We start from the raw sequence: 20242 nt of genomic DNA, 5'->3' as shown, positions 1-20242 counted from the left end.
TAAATTAAGGATTTTTCAAATGTTCATTTTTTTCCCTGTGCTTAAAACTCATTAATAAAAAGTATTTTTAGCAAGCGGTTCGTAGCGCTGCAGCGTGAACTCTTGCAGTGTTAGTTTTCTCTGTTGTTCAAGGTTTTCTCAGAGTTATTCAATGTTTTTACGTTTAGTTTACTATTACGCTGTGCATTCTATGGTATTATTAACTATATTTATGCTTAAAAATCTTTTTAAAAAAACATATTTACATACAGTTTGTACGGTATGGAATGGATTAATTGTATTTACATACAATCCTATGAGGGAAATTATTTTGGTTCACGACCAAATCGGTTTATGACCAGAGTTTTGGAACAAATTATGGTCGTGAACCGAGGTTCCACTTTACTTGTATGCAAAATTTGATTGACCTAAGTGAAAGCGTACTCAAGTTATCATGTTTACACACACATATAGACACACAGATATAATTCCAAAAATGGTATTTTCGGACTCAGGGAGGTCTAAAACGTCGAGATTCGTCCATTTTTGGAGGATTCCAATACTTTCTCTATACTTTGTATATAAGAAAGTAAAAATACATTAAAATATGTCATTTTTTCAAGCCAAAAAGTATTGAGTATTCATGTGCATCTTGAGATTTTACACATATCACTAAACATCATGTCCAGGTTGTTTTAAGAAGGAATAAAAGTAAAAAGCAAAAACTTGTTTGTGAGATTCAACTTTGTGCGCTTCACTTTGCTGCTCATCTTCCTTTGCAGCCTTTCAGGGCCAGTGGGGTGAATTCTCTTTAGAAAGTCATCACCAAACCCATTACTGACATTATTGAAGGCTGATGATGTTGATTTCCGTCTTTATTCTATAGATGACTAGATGATAATATCTGAAACAAGTCACTACTGCTCACATTCCTTTACCATATGGTAGCTGATATCATTGCTTCGGAAATATATTACCTACTGTTACACTAATGCACCTGTGTACTTCAGTGGTCTAGCAAGAGAAAAATTAAAAGTGTCCTTGACTGTCCTGAAAAATCTCGCGTATCACATCATCTATTCAGAGCAAGTGCATGGGGTGTGGTTGATGAGGCAATTGCCTCAGATGGTGCTTTGGTAAGGGAGCCATTTTCAATGCAATATTACACATTCTTTTCACTATTAAAAAATAAGAATAAAATGATAGCCATATGGGCGGAACCTCATATTTATGTTTCATTTGACGGACTGGGGTGGCACGGTGGCGTAGTGGAAGCGTTGCTGCCTGGCAGTAAGGAGACCTGGTTTTGCTTCCCGAGTCCTCCCTGCGTGTAGTTTGCATGTTCTCCCCGTGTCTCCATGGGTTTCCTCTAAGTGCTCCGGTTTCCACCCACAGTCCAAAGACATGCAGGTTAGGTGCATTGGCGATCTTAAATTGTCCCTTGTGTGTGTGCCCTGCGTTGGGCTGGTGCCCTGCCTGGGATTTGTTCCTGCCCTGCACCATGTGCTGACTGGGATTGGCTCCAGCAGATCTTCATGACCTTGTGTTAGGATATAGCAGGTTGGAAAATGACTGACTGACTGATAGCTACATATGAACTATAAGACTTACATGCACATTCAGTGCCTTATTTATAACTACCTTTAAAACATTTGAGAAATATTTTCATCATAAAAGTTACAATGTTCCCTTACTGCAATTTATACAGCCTTGCTGCACTGTGAGCTTCTAAAAATCAAAACAGCACATGTATATTTCAAAGGTGCATAATATCAGTACATGACATTGGCTTTCTGTTTCCTGGTTTTCACATATCATTTTGTATATGTACTGATTATGTCATTTGTAAGATTTTGTTAACCCCTGGTACAGTATGTTATTAAGATTTCAGTCACATGTACAAAGTCTGTTAAATGTTTCTTACATTTGCATCGTGAATGTTTAGTCCAAAAGGACAGACACCTTTCAGATTGTTGGACAGTTTGAAACTGCCAGGGTATTTAAATAAGCGTGTGGCATTGGTGAAATTGAATAGAGAAATGTAGTTTTACTTTTTTGCATATTTTCTAAAAAGAATAGTATTTATGCATTATTTTTCCATTCTTATGAGAATACACTGTATCATGAAGCTATGGTGTCAACCTTTTTAAGGTTATATATAGAGGGCAGCAGAAATGTACATACCTTGCCTCAGGTGGCATTGTTTACAGTGCTGCCCCTGCTAGGGTTCACTATATAAAATTATGGATGCATAATACAGTATTTTAATGATATTAATATATACAATAAATAATATGAAATTAAGACACTTTATAAAAAAGCATTTGAAATAATGCAAATAACAGTAAATATTTACAGTATGTGTTATGTCCTCACAACAGACCAGTGACAAAAAATAAAACTACTGGCTATCCTGTCTTTCCTTGATCAAAAAATAATATGATTTTATTATCTCTAATAAAACACCTCACAAAATAAAACAACATGATCATCATATGGTTCTTGTGTTTTAGAAATTCTTTGTCATTTTCAAAGACCAGTAATGGCTATAAACAAAAACTACATTAGAAGCAATACCCTAGTTATGTGGCTGCCCTCAGCTTAGTCGTGCATTAATTTATGTTAGAAACTATTAGCCAAGAATATTTCTGTGAAGCACAAAACAGTCTTCTTTCAGACTTTTATTAATGCATCACCAGTAATGTGTGCTTTTGTGTGCTTTCTGTTTGTCTACAATGCTATGTTATAAAAGGTACATCAATTTATTCAACCAGATTATGTAAATGTACTTCTAATTTGAAAATTATGTCAAAGACCAGCTTTGATTTCATACTTGATGATATCTAATATTTTTATTAATCTCCATTAGGTGCTGGGATGACAATAAACATATCAGTGTGTGGTGGATAATCAAAGGTCCAATTCTTCTAGCAGTACTGGTGAGTAAATATAAAATGTGTTTTTATCCTGTCCATTAAAAAATAAATCTTTATGGTTATTTAACTTAGACCACAATGTATTTCTTACCTTATATTTCATATATTGTCTTAACTATTTCTTTTGGACCTTATTTGCAACACTGCATGAAGTTGCACTGTATTGTTTTATATCATCTCCTTATGATTATTGTTATTATTCCTTATTTTTCTCTACCTCAAAGAAAATGATTATGTAAGATTTATCCAGGGGCAAGAGATGGAAAAGATCATTCAGATGCAATCCTTAGATTTTTATCCAAAACAGAGGACATTTGCATGGCATACCAGTGTATCCAAATCAATTTCTATCAGGCCCGGTTTTCCAACTTGAGTTCTTAATAACTGAGAAATAATTAGCTTGACTTGTAACACTAATTGGCTCAAACTGAGTGGTGCTGTATGTGACATCACTAACTACATACAGTACTACTACTTACACAGTAATGTTACTGTAACCCTACACAAAATGATCTACGTCTAGGAGTATTGCACAAACAATTCAGTGTAGTCTATAGACTGATAAAAGGTGAACTGAAAACTGAAACCTAATGAAACAATGTGCAGGACCCTGCTTAAAGATAAAGTCTCAAAATGTCCTCCATTAATTTCTCAGTGCATTGGACTTCTCCCAGCAGCAACAGATTCAAGGAAGGGACTAGCACTGGATAGGATACACATCCACCACAGGTCATGTTCAAGCACACCTGTTTAGTCAACAAAACCAATGCAACTATTATTCACATATTTGGGATGTGAGTGAAAACTGCAGTACCCAGAAAATGGCCATGCTGGAAACTGAACTCTAGTGTCCAACAGTCGTGATACAGGAATGTTAACTAATATACGGTACCTGCTTAAGATCATCGGTCTATCCATACCTTTTCCAGTTCAGTTTTGCAGGGAGGTGGAACCCATTCTGGATGAGATGCCATTTAAATTGTTTTCATCCATCCAACCATTGTATTATCAATCCTTCTTATTCCGGTTCACTAGAGGTGATGACTGTCCTAGCAGCACTGGATGCAAGGCAGGAACCAGCCCTTGACGGGGTGCAAGCTCATTCAGAAAGCACATTCGCGCAAATACCCAAAAGTGATAAAAATGTTATTTTGTAACACATTTACTTTACTTTGTGGGGAATATGTTCACGTTTTGTTCTGAGTTGTTTTTTTATAATTTGTTCAATAATGACTATTTTTGTGATATATTAATATTTTTTATTATATTTTTGCAAAATCATTGTGCTTCCATTTTGTTTGGTGTTTTGTTTATGAGAGGGACCATTATATGCTGAATCTTGCATAGGTGCTGCTATATAATTTATGACAATGACCCTTATTGCTAGTCATGAGCAAATGATGGTTGTACACATTCCCTTATTTCCATATTTTTCTAAAACCAAGAGAGAGTCTCGTAAACATATTTTACTGTGAATTTCAATTGTAGGGTTTTTGTTTGATTTTGACTTTAAATTTTGGTTTAGCACATTGGTTTTGGTTTTAGAACCTTTGCTCACTGGTAAATGACCCCAGCCTTTTAACTGTTCCTTTGAACTACCCCTAAAACTACATTAATTTTCCAATTACTGAAAAATATCAAATTAGGTAAATTAGAATGACTTAATTTAAACAATCATTACATTGATGAGCATAAGAACTTTGACAACTGAGATGTGACAATTCACATCATAACACACACCCGCTACACGACAAAACAACTTGTTGGAACCCCCGAGGCAGACATGCTAATACCCAAAATTATCTCACCCTGATACTATAAAAGCTGTCAAGGTTTTCATATCAAATACAATACATAATTCAGGGTTTTGCTGCGTTAAAGACTGTAGCTATGCCTTGTCCCTTTTCTTGTCTTCCTTTGTATTTTACATTTCCCTCTGATCCCACATCATTGTCTTGTTTGCTTCTTTTATTTTTACTGTCAGTTTCGTTTTGTATTTGCAGGGGTGGACGCTCTTTTTTGATTAAGACTCTCAGGCAATGCAGTCAGTAGAGTCATAGATACCAAGAGGCATATACATACAGTAAGAGACTCTTGCCTGACATAGCACGCTGCGGTTGTTTAGACAACATATTACTTTACTTGAAATACTTTACATATTATTTCGTTATTAGACTTTTTTTTTTTTTGGAATTCTGTGTGTTCTTCATGGTTTTTGTAATAGCTTCGTTACAGCCTTGTGGGATTTGATAATTTACTATTTAGTTTGTAAGGCTTTGTTAACAGTTTTGGGGAATTTTAACCCTTTTTTTCTTTTATTTAGTCTTTGCTTTTGGATATCCTACTTGCTTTGCTTTATGGTTTTTATTCCTTATTTGCTTATTTCTATTTACAAATATTATTTGCTTTCTTTTGTTCAGGTTCATAATTTACTGTATTGCAAAACTTTAGGCTGTAGTGAAATTTAGTTATTGCTTCTTTTTCTAGACAATTTCAAATTTGTTGTAAAATAATTAATAAATTAATGAAAACTTTATTATTTTTTCTAGCTTGCTTTGAGTTTTAGACTTGTTTTTGACCTGTTTTTGTATATCATAAAAGTTCCTGAATTCACCACTCTTTGTGTGAAGAAGCGTCTCTAGAATGCATATCCTGCTAAAGGCACTGGTGTCAGAGTTCATGATTTCACATTTTCTCATTTTTTTTTTTTTTTTTGCTTCTTTGATTGTTTTTTTTTTTCCTGTGGAAATCCTAATTAAGATATAGTCTGTTCATCAATAGGATGTCAATAGTATGATAGTATAGTAAACTGTGATGGACTAGTGTCTCTTTCATTGTTGGAGCCTACTTTGTACCCAAACACAGTGCAATCACAGTGTCCAGCTCCTATTGACCCTAATCAGGATAAGGAAGTTCTGATGATTAATGGATGGATGTCTATATAAAAGATTTTAAAATAATCAGAATAAACTGAACAAGAAACTCCAGTATTAGCTAAACAAATAATCAGGATGCACTAAATTTGCGTATCACATTTGTAAACATTCTCAAAAAAAAACCTATATATATATATATATATATATATATATATATATATACACACACACACTGTACTGTATATATATCAAACAATTAAAGGAACACTTTTTAATGAGAGTATAGCATCAAGTCAATCAAACTTCTGGGCTATTGATCTGGTTAGTTAAGTAGCAGACGGGGTTGTTAATTAGTTTCAGCTGCTGTGGTGTTAATGAAATTAACAACAGATGCACTAGAGGGGCAACAATGAGACAACACAGGAATCGTCTAACGGGTGGAGGCCACTGACATTTTTCCCTCATCATCTTTTCTGACTGTTTTTTCACCAGTTTTGCATTTGGCTATGGTCAGTGTTACTACTGGTAGCATGAGGAGATACCTGGACCCTACAGAGGTTGCACAGATAGTTCAACTTCTCCAGGATGGTACATCAATACGTGCCATTGCCAGAAGGTTTGTTGTGTCTCCCAGAACAGTCTCAATGGTATGGAGGAGATTCCATGAGACAAGCAGTTGCTGTAGGAGAGCTGGACAGGGCCGTAGAAGGTCCTTAACCCATCAGCAAGACCGGTATCTGCTCCTTTAGGCAAGGAGGAACAGGATGAGCACTGCCAGAGCCCTACAAAATGACATCCAGCAGGCGACTGGTGTGATTGTCTTTGACCAAAGAATCAGAAATATACTTCATGAGGGTGACTTGAGGGCCCAATGTCCTCTTGTGGGCCCTGTGCTCACTGCTGGCCAGCACCATGGAGCTCGATTGGCATTTGCCATAGCACATGTGAGCACATGTGACAGATGTGAAAGGGTCTGAAGAAGCCGTGGAGAAAGTTATGCAGCCTGTAACATCATTCAACATGACCGGTTTGGTGGTGGGTTATTGATGGTCTGGGGAGGCATATCCATGGAGGGACACACAGACCTGTACAGGTTGGACAACGGCACCTTGACTGTCATTAGGTATCAGGATGAAATCCTTGGACCCATTGTCAGACCCTTTGCTGGTTCAGTGGGTCCTGGGTTCCACGATAATGCCCGGCCTCACATGGCTAGAGTATGCGGCAGTTCCTGGAGGATGAAGGAATTGATACCATTGACTGCCCCCATGCTCGCCTGATCTAAATCCAATAGAACACCTCTGGGACATTGTATTTCAGTCCATCCAAAGCCTCCAGGTTGCACCTCAGACTGTCCAGGAGCTCAGTGATGCACTGGTCCAGATCTGGGAGGAGATCCCCCAGGACACCATCCATCGTCTCATTAGGAGCATGCCCCCCGACTTTGTCAGGCATGCATACACTACTACTACTGCTACTACTACTACATACTACTGAGTACGATTTTGAGTTGCTGCATTGAAATTTCTGCAAAATGGACTAGCCTGCCGCATCATTTTTTCATTTTGATTTTCGGAGTGTCTTAATATTCAGCCCTCTGTAGATCAATAATTTTCATTTCCATCAAACGATGTGGCATCCCTAACCCTAACACATTACCCAGTCCATATCAGTATAGATATTTAGCAGGATTTTTTTCCCATTGACGTCTGATGCGTTTTCAAAGTGTTCCTCTAATTTTTTTTAAGCTGACGTCCGAGGTTCGAACCCTGAGAGGGGGTGCAGTGAGTGTGTACGCCATGAAGAGCCCAGAATTAGGGAGAAATACATGCCGTGTATTGTTTACATTATTTGACAGTAAACTATTCAACCATATATATATATATACAGTATATATATATATATATATATATATTTGTATTTTATAATTAGTTATATAGTTATGGTTCTATACAGTAGTTATACATATATATATATACTGTGTGTATATATATATATATATATATATATACTGTATATATGTAAATTGTAATTTTGAAAACTGGTATTAAAATAAATGAATTTTCAGAATCCAGCAGACATATGTGGGAGTCAAAGAAGAGCAATATTTAATGTTTTAGTATGTTCGTGTTAAATTCAAGCTGTGATTAATCAAATCTGGAGATTTAGATTTTATTACAATACAACAGTCATGAATCAATGGTGTCTCACTCATGTGTAATTTTGAACATTCTGTTTTAACACTTTCAATAACTTTCTTTTATTAATAGAAAACATACAATATATATCCACTCACGTCTACTGTATATATTTCTGCTTTCTTTGCAAAGGCGAACTTTGTTATATTTCTCAATGTTATCAGAGTGCTCGTCGAAAAGCTGAAAACACCTTCTGTGGGAGGAAGTAGTTCAAGCAAGCATCTGATGTAAGCAAAGCTTTTGTATTTACTAAACAAATGCCCAAATTATGAATGACTGGAAATGTAGACTGTTTCTTCCTTTTAAGATCCCCTACCTTTCATCTCTTTTTCAAAGGAATAATGTCAAGCCTGAGTAAGGCATTTGCAGTTAGTTTGGTTACTAATAAATCTGTTCATATCTCTGCTTTGTTGAATATTGGGACTCTTTTATGTATTTTTACACCTGTGTACAGCACATTACTGTTTGCTTATACAATAAGACTAGAGTAGCTTTACTCTATGATTGACTTAATTTGAGATCATTCTTGTATAATCACATGGCTTACTAAAGCTCTAAGTCTGCAGTCTTATAAATAAATAATACTGCCCCTTGTACCTCTCTTTGAAATTCAGAAAAATGCTTGTTTCTGTCATGAGTTGTAGTACTAGGATCATTTTTTCTACAGTTTTGCTTCATTTACATTGCCAAAAAAGGACACAAAAAAGATATGTTTGTAAATACATTGTATGGGATAGAGGCCTCAGCTTCCCTGGGTCTCTGCTCTGGATAAGCAGATGAAAGGATGCAAGGATATTCTGGGTATGGGGAAAGAAAGAAAGAAAGAGAAAGAAAGAAAGAAAGAAAGAAAGAAAGAAAGAAAGAAAGAAGCAGAGTAATAAAAAGTTGAGGTTGATTTGAAAGGAGCCAATACATAAGGGCACCAAAATAGATTTCATAAAGGTTGAAGTTACTTACCTGAACAGAGAGTTCTACAGATTTAGAAGTTCGTGGATGTGAAAAAATGCAACTCGGCAGGAGTGAAAAAAAGAGTGGAGGAAGGCCATGAACAATTTAACTGAGTTGACAGCAAACACATTAGTGACACCAACTTGTGAGTTATGAGTCCTAGCGAAGCAATAGGATATAAAGAGAAGAGTGTTGCCAGATGCTTATATTAGCAGTATATGAAGGGACATTTATTTTTATATTTTCTATGTCTAGTAAGGATTATTTAACTACATACTAACATTTTAAACAGTATTGAGGGTAATGAAACAAATAACATAAATAACTACTGTATATGTGTTTTAGATTCAAAATTACTGTTTATAGGGTTATTATCATTAATGGTGTTATAGATTTACAGTGTATGTGAATTGCTCATAAAAATATAAACAGCATTAGGTATACAGTATCCGAGTTAAAATACTGTTATTATTGGGCAGGATAATGTACATATTTTTGTGTGAAGTGTTAACTTTACAGAAATTCTCACCAGCATCTGTTTCCTTATATAGAGGTATAGAGCTAGATAAAACCAAACTATCATTAACAGATACCTTGACATCTATAAACTATTTACAAGTATCTTCAAATGCAATTATGATACTGTACATATATACAAAGCACATAAGATATCTTCATAAAGTGGATATACAAGTATATTACAATAGTTTACAGATATCTTTAAATCTTTTAAATGCCCTATGATTATTCTTACTCCATGATGGACCAGAAATCAATTACTAAACAACATTGCGATGACAAAATATTGAGAGGGACCAACATTAGAAGGATTGCATAAGACGGAGCCAGCTCTGGGCCAGAGCCAACACTAAACTGAAATAACTTTTAACTCGGTGGTTCTCAACTTGTGGGGCGGGTCCCCCTAGGGGGGCGCGAAGATGTGCAAAAAAGAAAACAAGAATCAAAAATATGAAAAAAAAATCTGTTGAAACCAAAACAAATTAACTTACACTACATTTTGATACTAAAACAATAAATATAGAGTTAGATAAATGTCGATAAAAGTTAAGTAGGTATAATAAAATATGCATCTACATTTCAAAAAAATGTTAGGGGGGCGCGATTAAAACTTATGAAAACTTGGGTTGCAAATACTTAAAGGTTGAGCAACGTTGTTTTAACTGAAACTAGTGGATTAGAATCCAAATACTACGCTGGTGTAAATGAAGAGTATGAATGTTTAGAAACCTAAATGCAGATGAAGCCATAATATAGCAAAATCTTTAGAGGTATCTTTAATTTAAATATGTTTGGAGATATTCTAATATTTTTCCATGTTGCTTATTTCATCTGGAGATACAGTATATTCGTCAGGGAATATAACAAACCATCTCTGTTTAATAAAGTTATATGAATACACATTATCTTAGTGTTTACATGACAGAATTTTGCTATTTGCCCAATAAATGTTGTGTCATGCAGTGTTGTTAATTTTGAATTCTTCATTGTTTCATTCTTCTTAAGCAGAAGCCAATTAACTAAGAGGTGTTAACAAGGATGCCATCCACCAAACCAGTTAATATTTTCATCTGTGCAATATGTGCTCCTCACAAATGAGCTATTTTATGAAATATATAATAAATAGTTAACGATTGAAGGATTCTATTCTTATCCAGTACATGAAGCGTTTTGTTGAATTTCTCTAAGGAAAAATTAAATATACACTTGTATGATTTTTCTTTCATAAAAAAATAATAACCGATTCCAGAAAGCAAATGTCTAATTAAATAGTATGCTTCATTAACATAAATAACTGGTTTCTAATTGTATTATTTGCTGCAGTTAAAGTCTGCAGCTGTCAAAGAGCAAGGCCTGGAAACCCTGGGCTAAATATAACAAACTATTCAGGCTCCTTTTTTTGACATAAACAGATCATTGCACAAGGCCATTATCTTTTCTTTCATACAAATTGCAGAAGATAACCACAGCACTGGAAAATGTTTTCAAAAATAGCACTATGATTTTATATAATAGTTTTTGTGTTGTTCAGAATTTACTGCAAAGCATGTTTTTATATCATTTTGTTTTTTCTGTCCACCCTGGCCATCGGACCTTACTCTTATTCTATGTTAATTAATGTTGACTTATGTTTATTTTTTATTGTGTCTTATATTTTTCTATTCATTTTGTAAAGCACTTTGAGCTACATTTTTTTGTATGAATATGTGCTATATAAATAAATGTTGATTGATTGATTGATATGTTGTAATAAACTGGATTTACAGTTTCAGTTTTTCAATATTGAAATGTCATGATTGTGAGATAATATTATATAAAACTATTCTGATTTTCAGGAGACTTTCAAAATCCACATTGCTTCTAATTCCGCTCTTTGGAGTGCACTACATTGTCTTTGCCTTTTTCCCAGAGGATACTGTTATTAATGCAAGAATATTTATTGAGCTTTGCCTTGGCTCTTTCCAGGTAGGTTACAACAATATATTTATGGATTTGTATTAACAGTTATTGGTTTGCAATATGCATAAACAGAGAATTCCATACTCTAATGATTAAAATCAGGTTGGAACTCATTCCTGTTAATTTATCTTCATGCATTACAACAGATCAACAAGAAGTATTTTCAGTATATTATCTTTTCAATCGTAGTGATTAAGTATTTGAGGGTTCTTTATAACTATTTATATATGATCTTGCATAGTAAACACTATCTTTGAGTGTGTTATAAAGAAAATGACAAAACAATTAAAATTAGCACAATTATTAGGCAAATGGTATTATTCAGGATTAATTTCATTATTGAACAAATACATTGCTCTCAGTCAATCCAAAACTTTATTTTATATCAAACCTGAATGTTTAACAGTTGAAAAGTGAGTTTTGTCTTTCTCAGAGGAAAACTCTAAATGTGCGCAATTGTACTAAATTACAAATCATTTTTCCCCTACTCACTTGTTTATTCTCAGGTTGTACATTAAATGTAACAATTAAGTAATATAAAATGACAGATAACAATTAATAAATAATATTTTTGACCTTTCACAAAAATTTAGTGACTAATATAGCCACCCTTCATTTCCGCAACTGCCGCAAGCAGTTTCTTGATTTGCTCACAATGAAGTTTCACTGAAGCCACGGTTGCCAGATGTGCAGTTTTCACCCCAAATGGGGCTATTTTTGAAAGTGGTGTGTGGGAAAAAATATAGATTTGGCATTGTGCATTTCTTTTTTTGCTATTGTCAAAGGGTACGTGCGATATCAACAGCGGCAAAACTCCAAAGTTGACCTAAACCCGAACATCGACTGAGCCAAAACACTGCCTGTTTGACAACAGTGTCCTTCATTGGGCTGGTCCCTAGCTCCGTTACAGGGATTTTCAGCTGTCATTGCTTTGAGAATATTTTTAGGACCTGACAACCCTGACTGAAGCAGTAACCACAGACTCTCAAATGCTGTTCACTATAAATGTCACGTTTGAGATGAGCCTACAAGTCCTCAATAGTATGAAAGTCAGGTAGAAGGAGAACCAGGTCATTATTAGGTCATCCTTGGGGCCATTGATGGCCAGCCTAACAGTGGACTCTTGGATGCATGTGATGGGACATTGTCCTATATAAAGGCCTTTATGAGTGCTGCTGATTTTCTTTCTGGACCACTTCTTGAAGAAAGCATTTTCTAAAACCTTACAGTAGGTTTGAGAATTGATGTTCAGTCCATCTTTAACCAGAAAAGGTTAAACCAGCTCATTCATAATGACAACAGCCCATACCAGAACCCACTTTTGCTGGTGCTTAACCTGAACTGGTGCCCTGTGTCCATTAGTGATACAACCATGGGCCCAACCATCTGGTCCATCAAGAGTCATTCTCATTTCATCTGTCCATAAAACATTTGAAAAATCGCTCTTCAGGTATTTCTTGGCCAAAGCTTGATGCTTTCACTTGTGATTCATATTTAGTGGTGGTTGTATTTCAGTCTTCTGTACTTTAACCATGTCTCTGAGAACCTGACACCTTGTAATTCTGGACACTCCAGGCAGGTTGCATTTCTGATCTACTCATAATGAAGTCTGAAAAACCCATCTCCTGGAGCATTTAAGTAGCAACACTAGCTACAGTTCCACTATTCCACTTTAACAATATCTTAAACACAAAGATATTTAGGGAATAAATAAAACAAAAATAATGGGTGTTTATTCAGTATCACTGCAAAGAGAGGCTTCAGAGAGATTAATGTACTTGTTAAAAAAAATCATGCAAGCATTTTAGATGTTCTACTCTGCATGCTTTTTTTAAAGTGTCTGTTATGATTCTATGTTTTTGTATGATATACTGTTTAATACATTCTTCTTTATAGGTAGTGTAACAAGTAAAAAAAAAAGGAAATATATAAAAAATATTTATTATTCAGTATTTTTTTATTATCATTTTCATGTTAACATAGAAATTAGTTTCCGGTAGGTTAAGATTGATAGACTAAATGGAATTATCCAGGTCGTAGTGAGGGTAGATGTATGATTGAGTATGTCCTGTAAGACTGCCATTCCATTCATGGCTGGTTCCTGGGTACACCCTGAGATGATCAAATGTAGTAAAGTAAATTCAGAAAATGAAGTGATGGTAAACAAAGTCAGAAAAAAGATTCAACTTTATTTTTTGGAAAGTAAAAATGTTTATTGTCTTGTTTTCAGGGTTTTGTTGTGGCATTACTTTATTGTTTCCTCAACGGAGAGGTAGGCAATAATTGTTTTCTTTTATTAAATGTATGTAAACTTCTACAGTAACACAAAAATACTAATGATTGTTAAATCACACATAACCTTCAAATGCAGTCACATTTTGAGACAGAATTTTTATTGAAATCAAACAACCAGAAAACAACAAAATGTAGGCAATCAGTTTTTTGAACATCTAAAAAGCCAAAATCCTGTAAGGGTGTCTTTTTTTTTTTTACACCTAATCAGGTGTATTGACAAAGGAGATGAGAGTGTAGAAGTTAGAAGGAGAACTTTGTTTCTTGGTGCTGTGGAACGAACCCCAGACACAGACAGGCAGACATGTTGTAAATCACCACCACACTTTTATTTACAGACTACTATTTACAAGTTAAATGCCACACAACCCCAAACTCCCCCAAAGTCCTGGCCTCACACTCTTGCCTTGTCTCTTCAGGCCGCTTCCACTCCTCGCCTTCCAGCTTCGTCCTTCTTCCACCCGACTCTAGCCATTGCATGAAGGGAGGCGGCCCCTTTTATGCTCCCCCAGATGTGCTCCAGGTGTGTTCCGGCAATCTCCCACCGACTTGCCCCAGTGTGGTGGAAGTGCCGGCTGCATCCCCGGAAGCACTCCGGGTGTCCCTGCTCATCTCCCCCCCAGCAATTCTGGGTGTGACGTCCAGGGCACCAAAGGCATCGGGGAGCCCCCTGGCGGTGACCAAGAGCCCCTACAGGGTTGAGCTTCAAAGCCCTGTACCCATGGCCCCCAAAGGCACCAGGGTGGTTGCCCCCACATGGTCTGGAGGAGGCGTAAGCCCTCCTGCGATCCTCCGAGGGGTCCCGGCCAGGTCACCCCCCCCAACCATCTGCAACAGTGCAAAGATAATTGTCTGCAAGTCAACATCAACAAAACAAAGGAAATGGTTATTGACTTTTGCTACACCAAGGAGCTTCTACACTCAATTACTATTAAGGGAGTGAACATGGAGGTGGTGCACTGCTACAGATACTTGGGAGTTCACATCAATGACAAGCTGGTCTGGTCTAATAATACAGAAGAACTGTAGAAGAAAGGATAGAGTAGACTGTATGAACAAAGCCACGCATCCTCTCTCTGACACACACATTAAGTACTTTCAGCCAATTAATTATTTATCAGAAGTGCATCAGAGAATGCTACTGGAGCTTCCTCATAACTAAAGCAAAGCAACTTTATAATGCCTTCAAGTGACTGCTCTCTTATCTTTAGCCAAGCCAGCAGTTTTTTCTTCTTCTTTCGGTAATTCTTTTGCACGTACAGTATTTTGTGGGGCTTTTACTGTTGTTGTTTGTTACAGTATTTCTATATTGCTTGAGCTTCTTTAAAATCTAAAATTTCCTTTGGAACAAACAGATAGATAGATAGATATCTATGAAAAAATGTGGGGCATTTGATGGACAGACATATTTTCTGTGAACAGTAGCCAGACCCAATAATCAATGTACAAATTTAAATTGAATATGCAGACACTGCAGAGTTTTTACATGTTCTCAGTTGCTAGATAAGTATTAATTTCCTCCTTCTCTCCTCCTACCATTAACTCTTCGTATTCATAGCATTACCCAATTGAAAAATGTGATTAAATGAGTGATAAGGTGTTTTCAAGTTATTCTGTTCAAAATGGCCTCAACGAGTAAGTAGAAGTAAAGGCTTTTGGGGGTGATGTAATGCTGTTTACAGGACCTGAACTTTTTTGACTGTTTATCATTTGAGGCTGATGCTCAGATTACAGTTACCCATGCAACTTCATTATGTGATGTGGTACTTATCCATAACCAAGATGCACTGCTGAAGATATCCTTATTTAAATCCATGGCTTCAGACAGTGAAAGTCTGCTTCCAGTTCAGTTAGTATTAATAGTGATAAGATGAAAAGGTTGTAATAATTGCCACAAACAGAGTCTTAGATCCCTGAGCCTTTAGCTCATCGTATAAAGAGCTACTCTATGATCCATAGACAGGAAACATCTCTTTAGATGGCTGGAAGCAGAAAAGTCAGCATCCCTAATGCTTCTCAAACATGGAGTGAAAGCTGTTCTGTAAAGAACATCATAAGTATTGCAACACTGTCTCATCTAGGAAGTGAAAATATGCCATGAAGCACTGCTAAATCCATAGTCCTAGATCAAAATGCTGCCCAGTGTCAAACTCAATGACTTGTGTGTATAACACAGTAATGTATTGTAGTTTCCACACTATAATATGGTTGATTATCCTAATGTCATCTATTTATCTATCTATCTATCTATCTATCTATCTATCTATCTATCTATCTATCTATCTATCTATCTATCTATCTATCTATCTATCTATCTATCTATCTATCTATCTATCTATCTATCTATCTATCACATACCACAATCCAATAATAAAAAGAAAAACATGTAGAGTGATATTTTATAAAGAAAATCTCTGAAGTAGCGCTAAACCCCCTCCACACTCAGAGAGCTAAATTGCATGACACCCCATCTAAAATGGTTGAACATATATTGCACAATAAAGCAGAAAACAAGAAGAAATGTTCTGCACAGAAGCAGCATGCATTCTTTACAATTACGTTAATGAGTTCTTGGCAAATTCTGGAAGAAATATGAACAGACCCTTATAAAGAATTTTTTTATTTGAGATAATAGACATCACATTTCATAGTAGGCCTGATTCTTTGCACTGCAGTGATGGTCTTCAGCATAACAGACATGCAAATCTCATCATCTATGCCATGTTAATCTCGCATGATGCCTTTAATTTAGTTTGGACCACTGCTTCCCAAGGAATTTGTGTGACAGAACATGTGTGCTACGTATTTAAACATGAGCAGAATGTGCAAAGTTCACTTATATAGTGGCTTGCGCCAAGATCTGTTGTCTGGTTTGCTGGAGCTAAGATGCAATAGGACAGACCACCGCACTCCTATATCACCTAGAATGAATTACAGTTGAGCTTGAAAGTTTGTGAACCCTTTAGAATTTTCTATATTTCTGCATAAATATGACCTAAAACATCATCAGATTTTCACTGAAGTCCTAAAAGTAGATAGAGAGAAACCAGTTAAACAAATGAGATAAAAATATTATACTTGGTCATTTATTTATTAAGGAAAGTGATCGAATATTACATATTTGTAAGTGGCAATAGTATGTGAACCTTTGCTTTTAGTATCTGGTGTGACCCCCTTTGCAGCAATAACTGCAACTAAACATTTCCGGTAACTTTTGATCATTCCTGCACTCCGGCCTGGAGGAATTTTAGCCCATTCCTCCGTACAAAACAGCTTCAACTCTGGGATGTTGGTGGGTTTCCTCACATTAACTGCTTGCTTCAGGTCCTTCCACAACATTTCGATTGGATTAAGGTCAGGACTTTGACTTGGCCATTCCAAAACATTACCTTTATTCTTCTTTAACCATTCTTTGGTAGATCGACTTGTGTGCTTAGGGTCGTTGTCTTGCTGCATGACCCACCTTCTCTTGAGATTCAGTTCATGAACAGATGTCCTGACATTTCCCTTTAGAATTCTCTGATATAATTCAGAATTCATTGCTCCATCAATGAAGGTAAACAGTCCTGGCCCAGATGCAGCAAAACAGGCCCAAACCATGATACTACCACCACCGTGTTTCACAGATGGGATAAGGTTCTAATGCTGGAATGCAGTGTTTTCCTTTCTCCAAACATAATGCTTTTCATTTAAACCAAAAAGTTCTATTTTGGCCTCATCCGTCCACAAAACATTCTTCCAATAGCCTTCTGGTTTGTCCACGTGATCTTTATCAAACTGCAGATGAGCAGCAATGTTGTTTTTGGAGAGCAGTGGCTTTCTCCTTGCAACCCTGCCATGCACACCATTGTTGTTCAGTGTTCTCTTGATGGTGGACTCATGAACATTAGCCAATGTGAGAGAGACCTTCAATTGCTTAGAAGTTACCCAGGGGTCCTTTGTCCTTCGCCGACTATTACACGCCTTGCTCTTGGAGTGATCTTTGTTGGTCAACCACTCCTGGGGAGGGTAACAATGGTCTTGAATTTCTTCCATTTGTACACAATCTGTCTGACTGTGGATTGGTGGAGTCCAAATTCTTTAGAGATGGTTTTGTAAACTTTTCCAGCCTGATGAGCATCAACAACTCTTTTTCTGAAGTCCTCAGAAATCTCCTTTGTTTGTGCCATGATTCACTTCCACAAACATGTGTTGTGAAGAGCAGACTTTGATAGATCTGTTCTTTAAATAACACAGGGTGCCCACTCACACCTGATTGTCATCCCATTGATTGAAAACACCTGACTCGAATTTCACCTTCAAACTAACTGGTAATCCAAGAGGTTCAAATACTTTTGCCACTCACAAATATGTCATTTTTGATCATTTTCCTCAATAAATAAATGACCAAGTATAATATTTTTGTCTAATTTGTTTAACTGGTGTCTCTTTATCTACGTTTAGGACTTGAGTGAAAATCTGATGATGTTTTAGGTCATATTTTATGCACGAAATATATAAAATTCTAAAAGGTTCACAAACTTTCAAGCACAACTGTATATTAAATAGAAAAAAATATGAAGGCAATATTCTCTGAAGGCTGTACAGTGATGGATTTGGTATAAAGGGAATAACACAAACACATTTTGAATTGCAACTTTTCCAAAACAACTATGAAAACAGTGTTTCTCAATGTTAATACCATGCTGTACTGTTCCAGGTTCAGTATGAAATGAAGAGACGCATGGGAAAGTGGCACAACCGGGCATATTGCAGTTTTACACAGAAACGCAGAAGCCATTCCACAGACATCAGTGCAGTAAACTTTGTGACCCAACTCTCTGTGCTTGAAAAACTTAGCCCTACAAGAAGGCCTTCGGGATACCACAGTTGTGTGTCCTCTGTTTGACTTTCCATGAGCCAGTGTTAAAATTATAAACCTTTATTAGAAGGCCAGAATCCTATCAATAAAGAAGATTATAAATGCTGACTAAAAACTGTAAGTGTGCTCATCTGTCAGGTGATCAGAATTTTAAAGCATGGATTTCACTCACAATCCAGGTACTGTATATCCTTTTTTTATTGGAATGTACATAATCAGAAGTAACTAATACAATGTACATTCTTTTTTAAATGCTATTTTGCAACTGTTTTTTCTGTTTAATTATGTGGAATTTACTTATTGTTCAGACTGGTGAAATGGGAAAAAATGTTTCAGTTTTCATAAAAAAAAGTGAATGCCCTAGTTCAAAATTGCATTTTTTTCAAGTTCTGATTCCGGTTTTTGTCAAAAATAAGAGTTAAAAAGCATTGCATTTATTTGAAAATAAATGTTGCTTACAATAAATTTTATATTAATACTTTTCTGCATTTCATATACATTTTATTTGCACCCTGTTTATATCAGATTATTAAATTAAATTACACTTTAATTACCTTGTAGGTTTATTTTGTGAAGTTTTGCAATGTCAAGATCATATAACAGTCAGTGTCATCCTATAATGAAATTGAAAATTGGTAGTGTGGCCTTGTGGCTAAAGCTCTGTCCTTAAAAGATGAAATACATCAAAAATATATGTTAGAATATATATTTTAATATGTGTTGTAAATTACTTAATCAATACATATATTATTACAGTATATTGCAGAATATTGAAATGTATTGTGAAATATGTAAATTATTGCCATTTTTGTATATTGCAATATGTTTTCCAAGATATAAAAAATACACTTGCTATATTTTAAAATGCTAGTAATAATATACTTTATATCATTTTTTTTGTTTGTATTGTTTGTATTTCAAGATACTGGTCAGTTTTGTATATTGCAGTATACTTAAAAAATGTATTCACCTGGAATTGAAAATATCATCCAATAGAGATCTCTTAGTTGTTTTTGAGATAAATCTTACAGCAGTAATTCTCAGTCTCTGGTACGTGGAGTATTATGTGAAGAACAAAAACAAAATTCAGGACAGTAATGACAAAGTCTGATCAGTTATATATGGAGAATGAAAATAACAGAACAATGGGCATTTTCCAGTAATTCTGAAATGATAATCTTAATTCAGCACATTTGAATTAATAATAAGAAGCAGAAGACATTTTATTCATAAAGGAATTCTTAAGGTTGTGACAAAACTACAAAAGCAGAGAGAGATTTGGAAATTTAAAGCATCAGTAATTTGTTAAATTTGAGTTAATTTGACTTGTTCACTAAATATCACTCTTCTTAACCATTATTAACCCTATAATGTTTAACCAGCAGCACGGTGGCGCAGTGGGTAGCGCTGCTGCCTCGCAGTAAGGAGACCTGGGTTAGCTTGCTGGGTCCTCCCTGCATGGAGTTTTCATGTTCTCCCCGTGTCTGCGTGGGTTTCCTCCCACAGTCCAAAGACATGCAGGTTAGGTGCATTGGCGATCCTAAATTGGCCTTAGTGTGTGCTGGGTGTGCGCCTTGCAGTGGGCTGGCGCCCTGCCCGGGGTTTGTTTCCTGCCTTGCTCCCTGTGTTGGCTGGGATTTGCTCCAGCAGACCCCCGTGACCCTGTAGTTAGGA

General features: G+C 35.9%; 2 protein-coding genes across 2 annotated transcripts in view; one reads left to right on the top strand and one right to left on the bottom strand.

Annotated features, from left to right (window-relative positions):
* ghrhra (growth hormone releasing hormone receptor a) overlaps nucleotides 1–19029 on the top strand; it is a 93735-nt gene extending 74706 nt beyond the window's left edge. Inside the window, exons 9-13 of the mRNA XM_039754195.1 lie at nucleotides 2849–2918; nucleotides 8122–8216; nucleotides 11292–11421; nucleotides 13646–13687; nucleotides 18407–19029. Of these exons, the coding sequence (XP_039610129.1) occupies nucleotides 2849–2918; nucleotides 8122–8216; nucleotides 11292–11421; nucleotides 13646–13687; nucleotides 18407–18595 (526 nt within the window). The 3' untranslated portion in view covers nucleotides 18596–19029. The remainder of the gene's footprint in view (nucleotides 1–2848; nucleotides 2919–8121; nucleotides 8217–11291; nucleotides 11422–13645; nucleotides 13688–18406) is intronic.
* Nucleotides 19030–19504: 475 nt separating this feature from the next.
* LOC120529671 (pituitary adenylate cyclase-activating polypeptide type I receptor-like) overlaps nucleotides 19505–20242 on the bottom strand; it is a 262708-nt gene continuing 261970 nt past the window's right edge. The window contains exon 14 of the mRNA XM_039753681.1: nucleotides 19505–19615. Within this exon, the coding sequence (XP_039609615.1) occupies nucleotides 19535–19615 (81 nt within the window). The 3' untranslated portion in view covers nucleotides 19505–19534. The remainder of the gene's footprint in view (nucleotides 19616–20242) is intronic.

This window comes from Polypterus senegalus, chromosome 5 (assembly GCF_016835505.1).
Source record: "Polypterus senegalus isolate Bchr_013 chromosome 5, ASM1683550v1, whole genome shotgun sequence".
Taxonomy (NCBI): domain Eukaryota; kingdom Metazoa; phylum Chordata; class Cladistia; order Polypteriformes; family Polypteridae; genus Polypterus; species Polypterus senegalus.
This window is presented reverse-complemented; position numbering and strand designations above follow the sequence as displayed.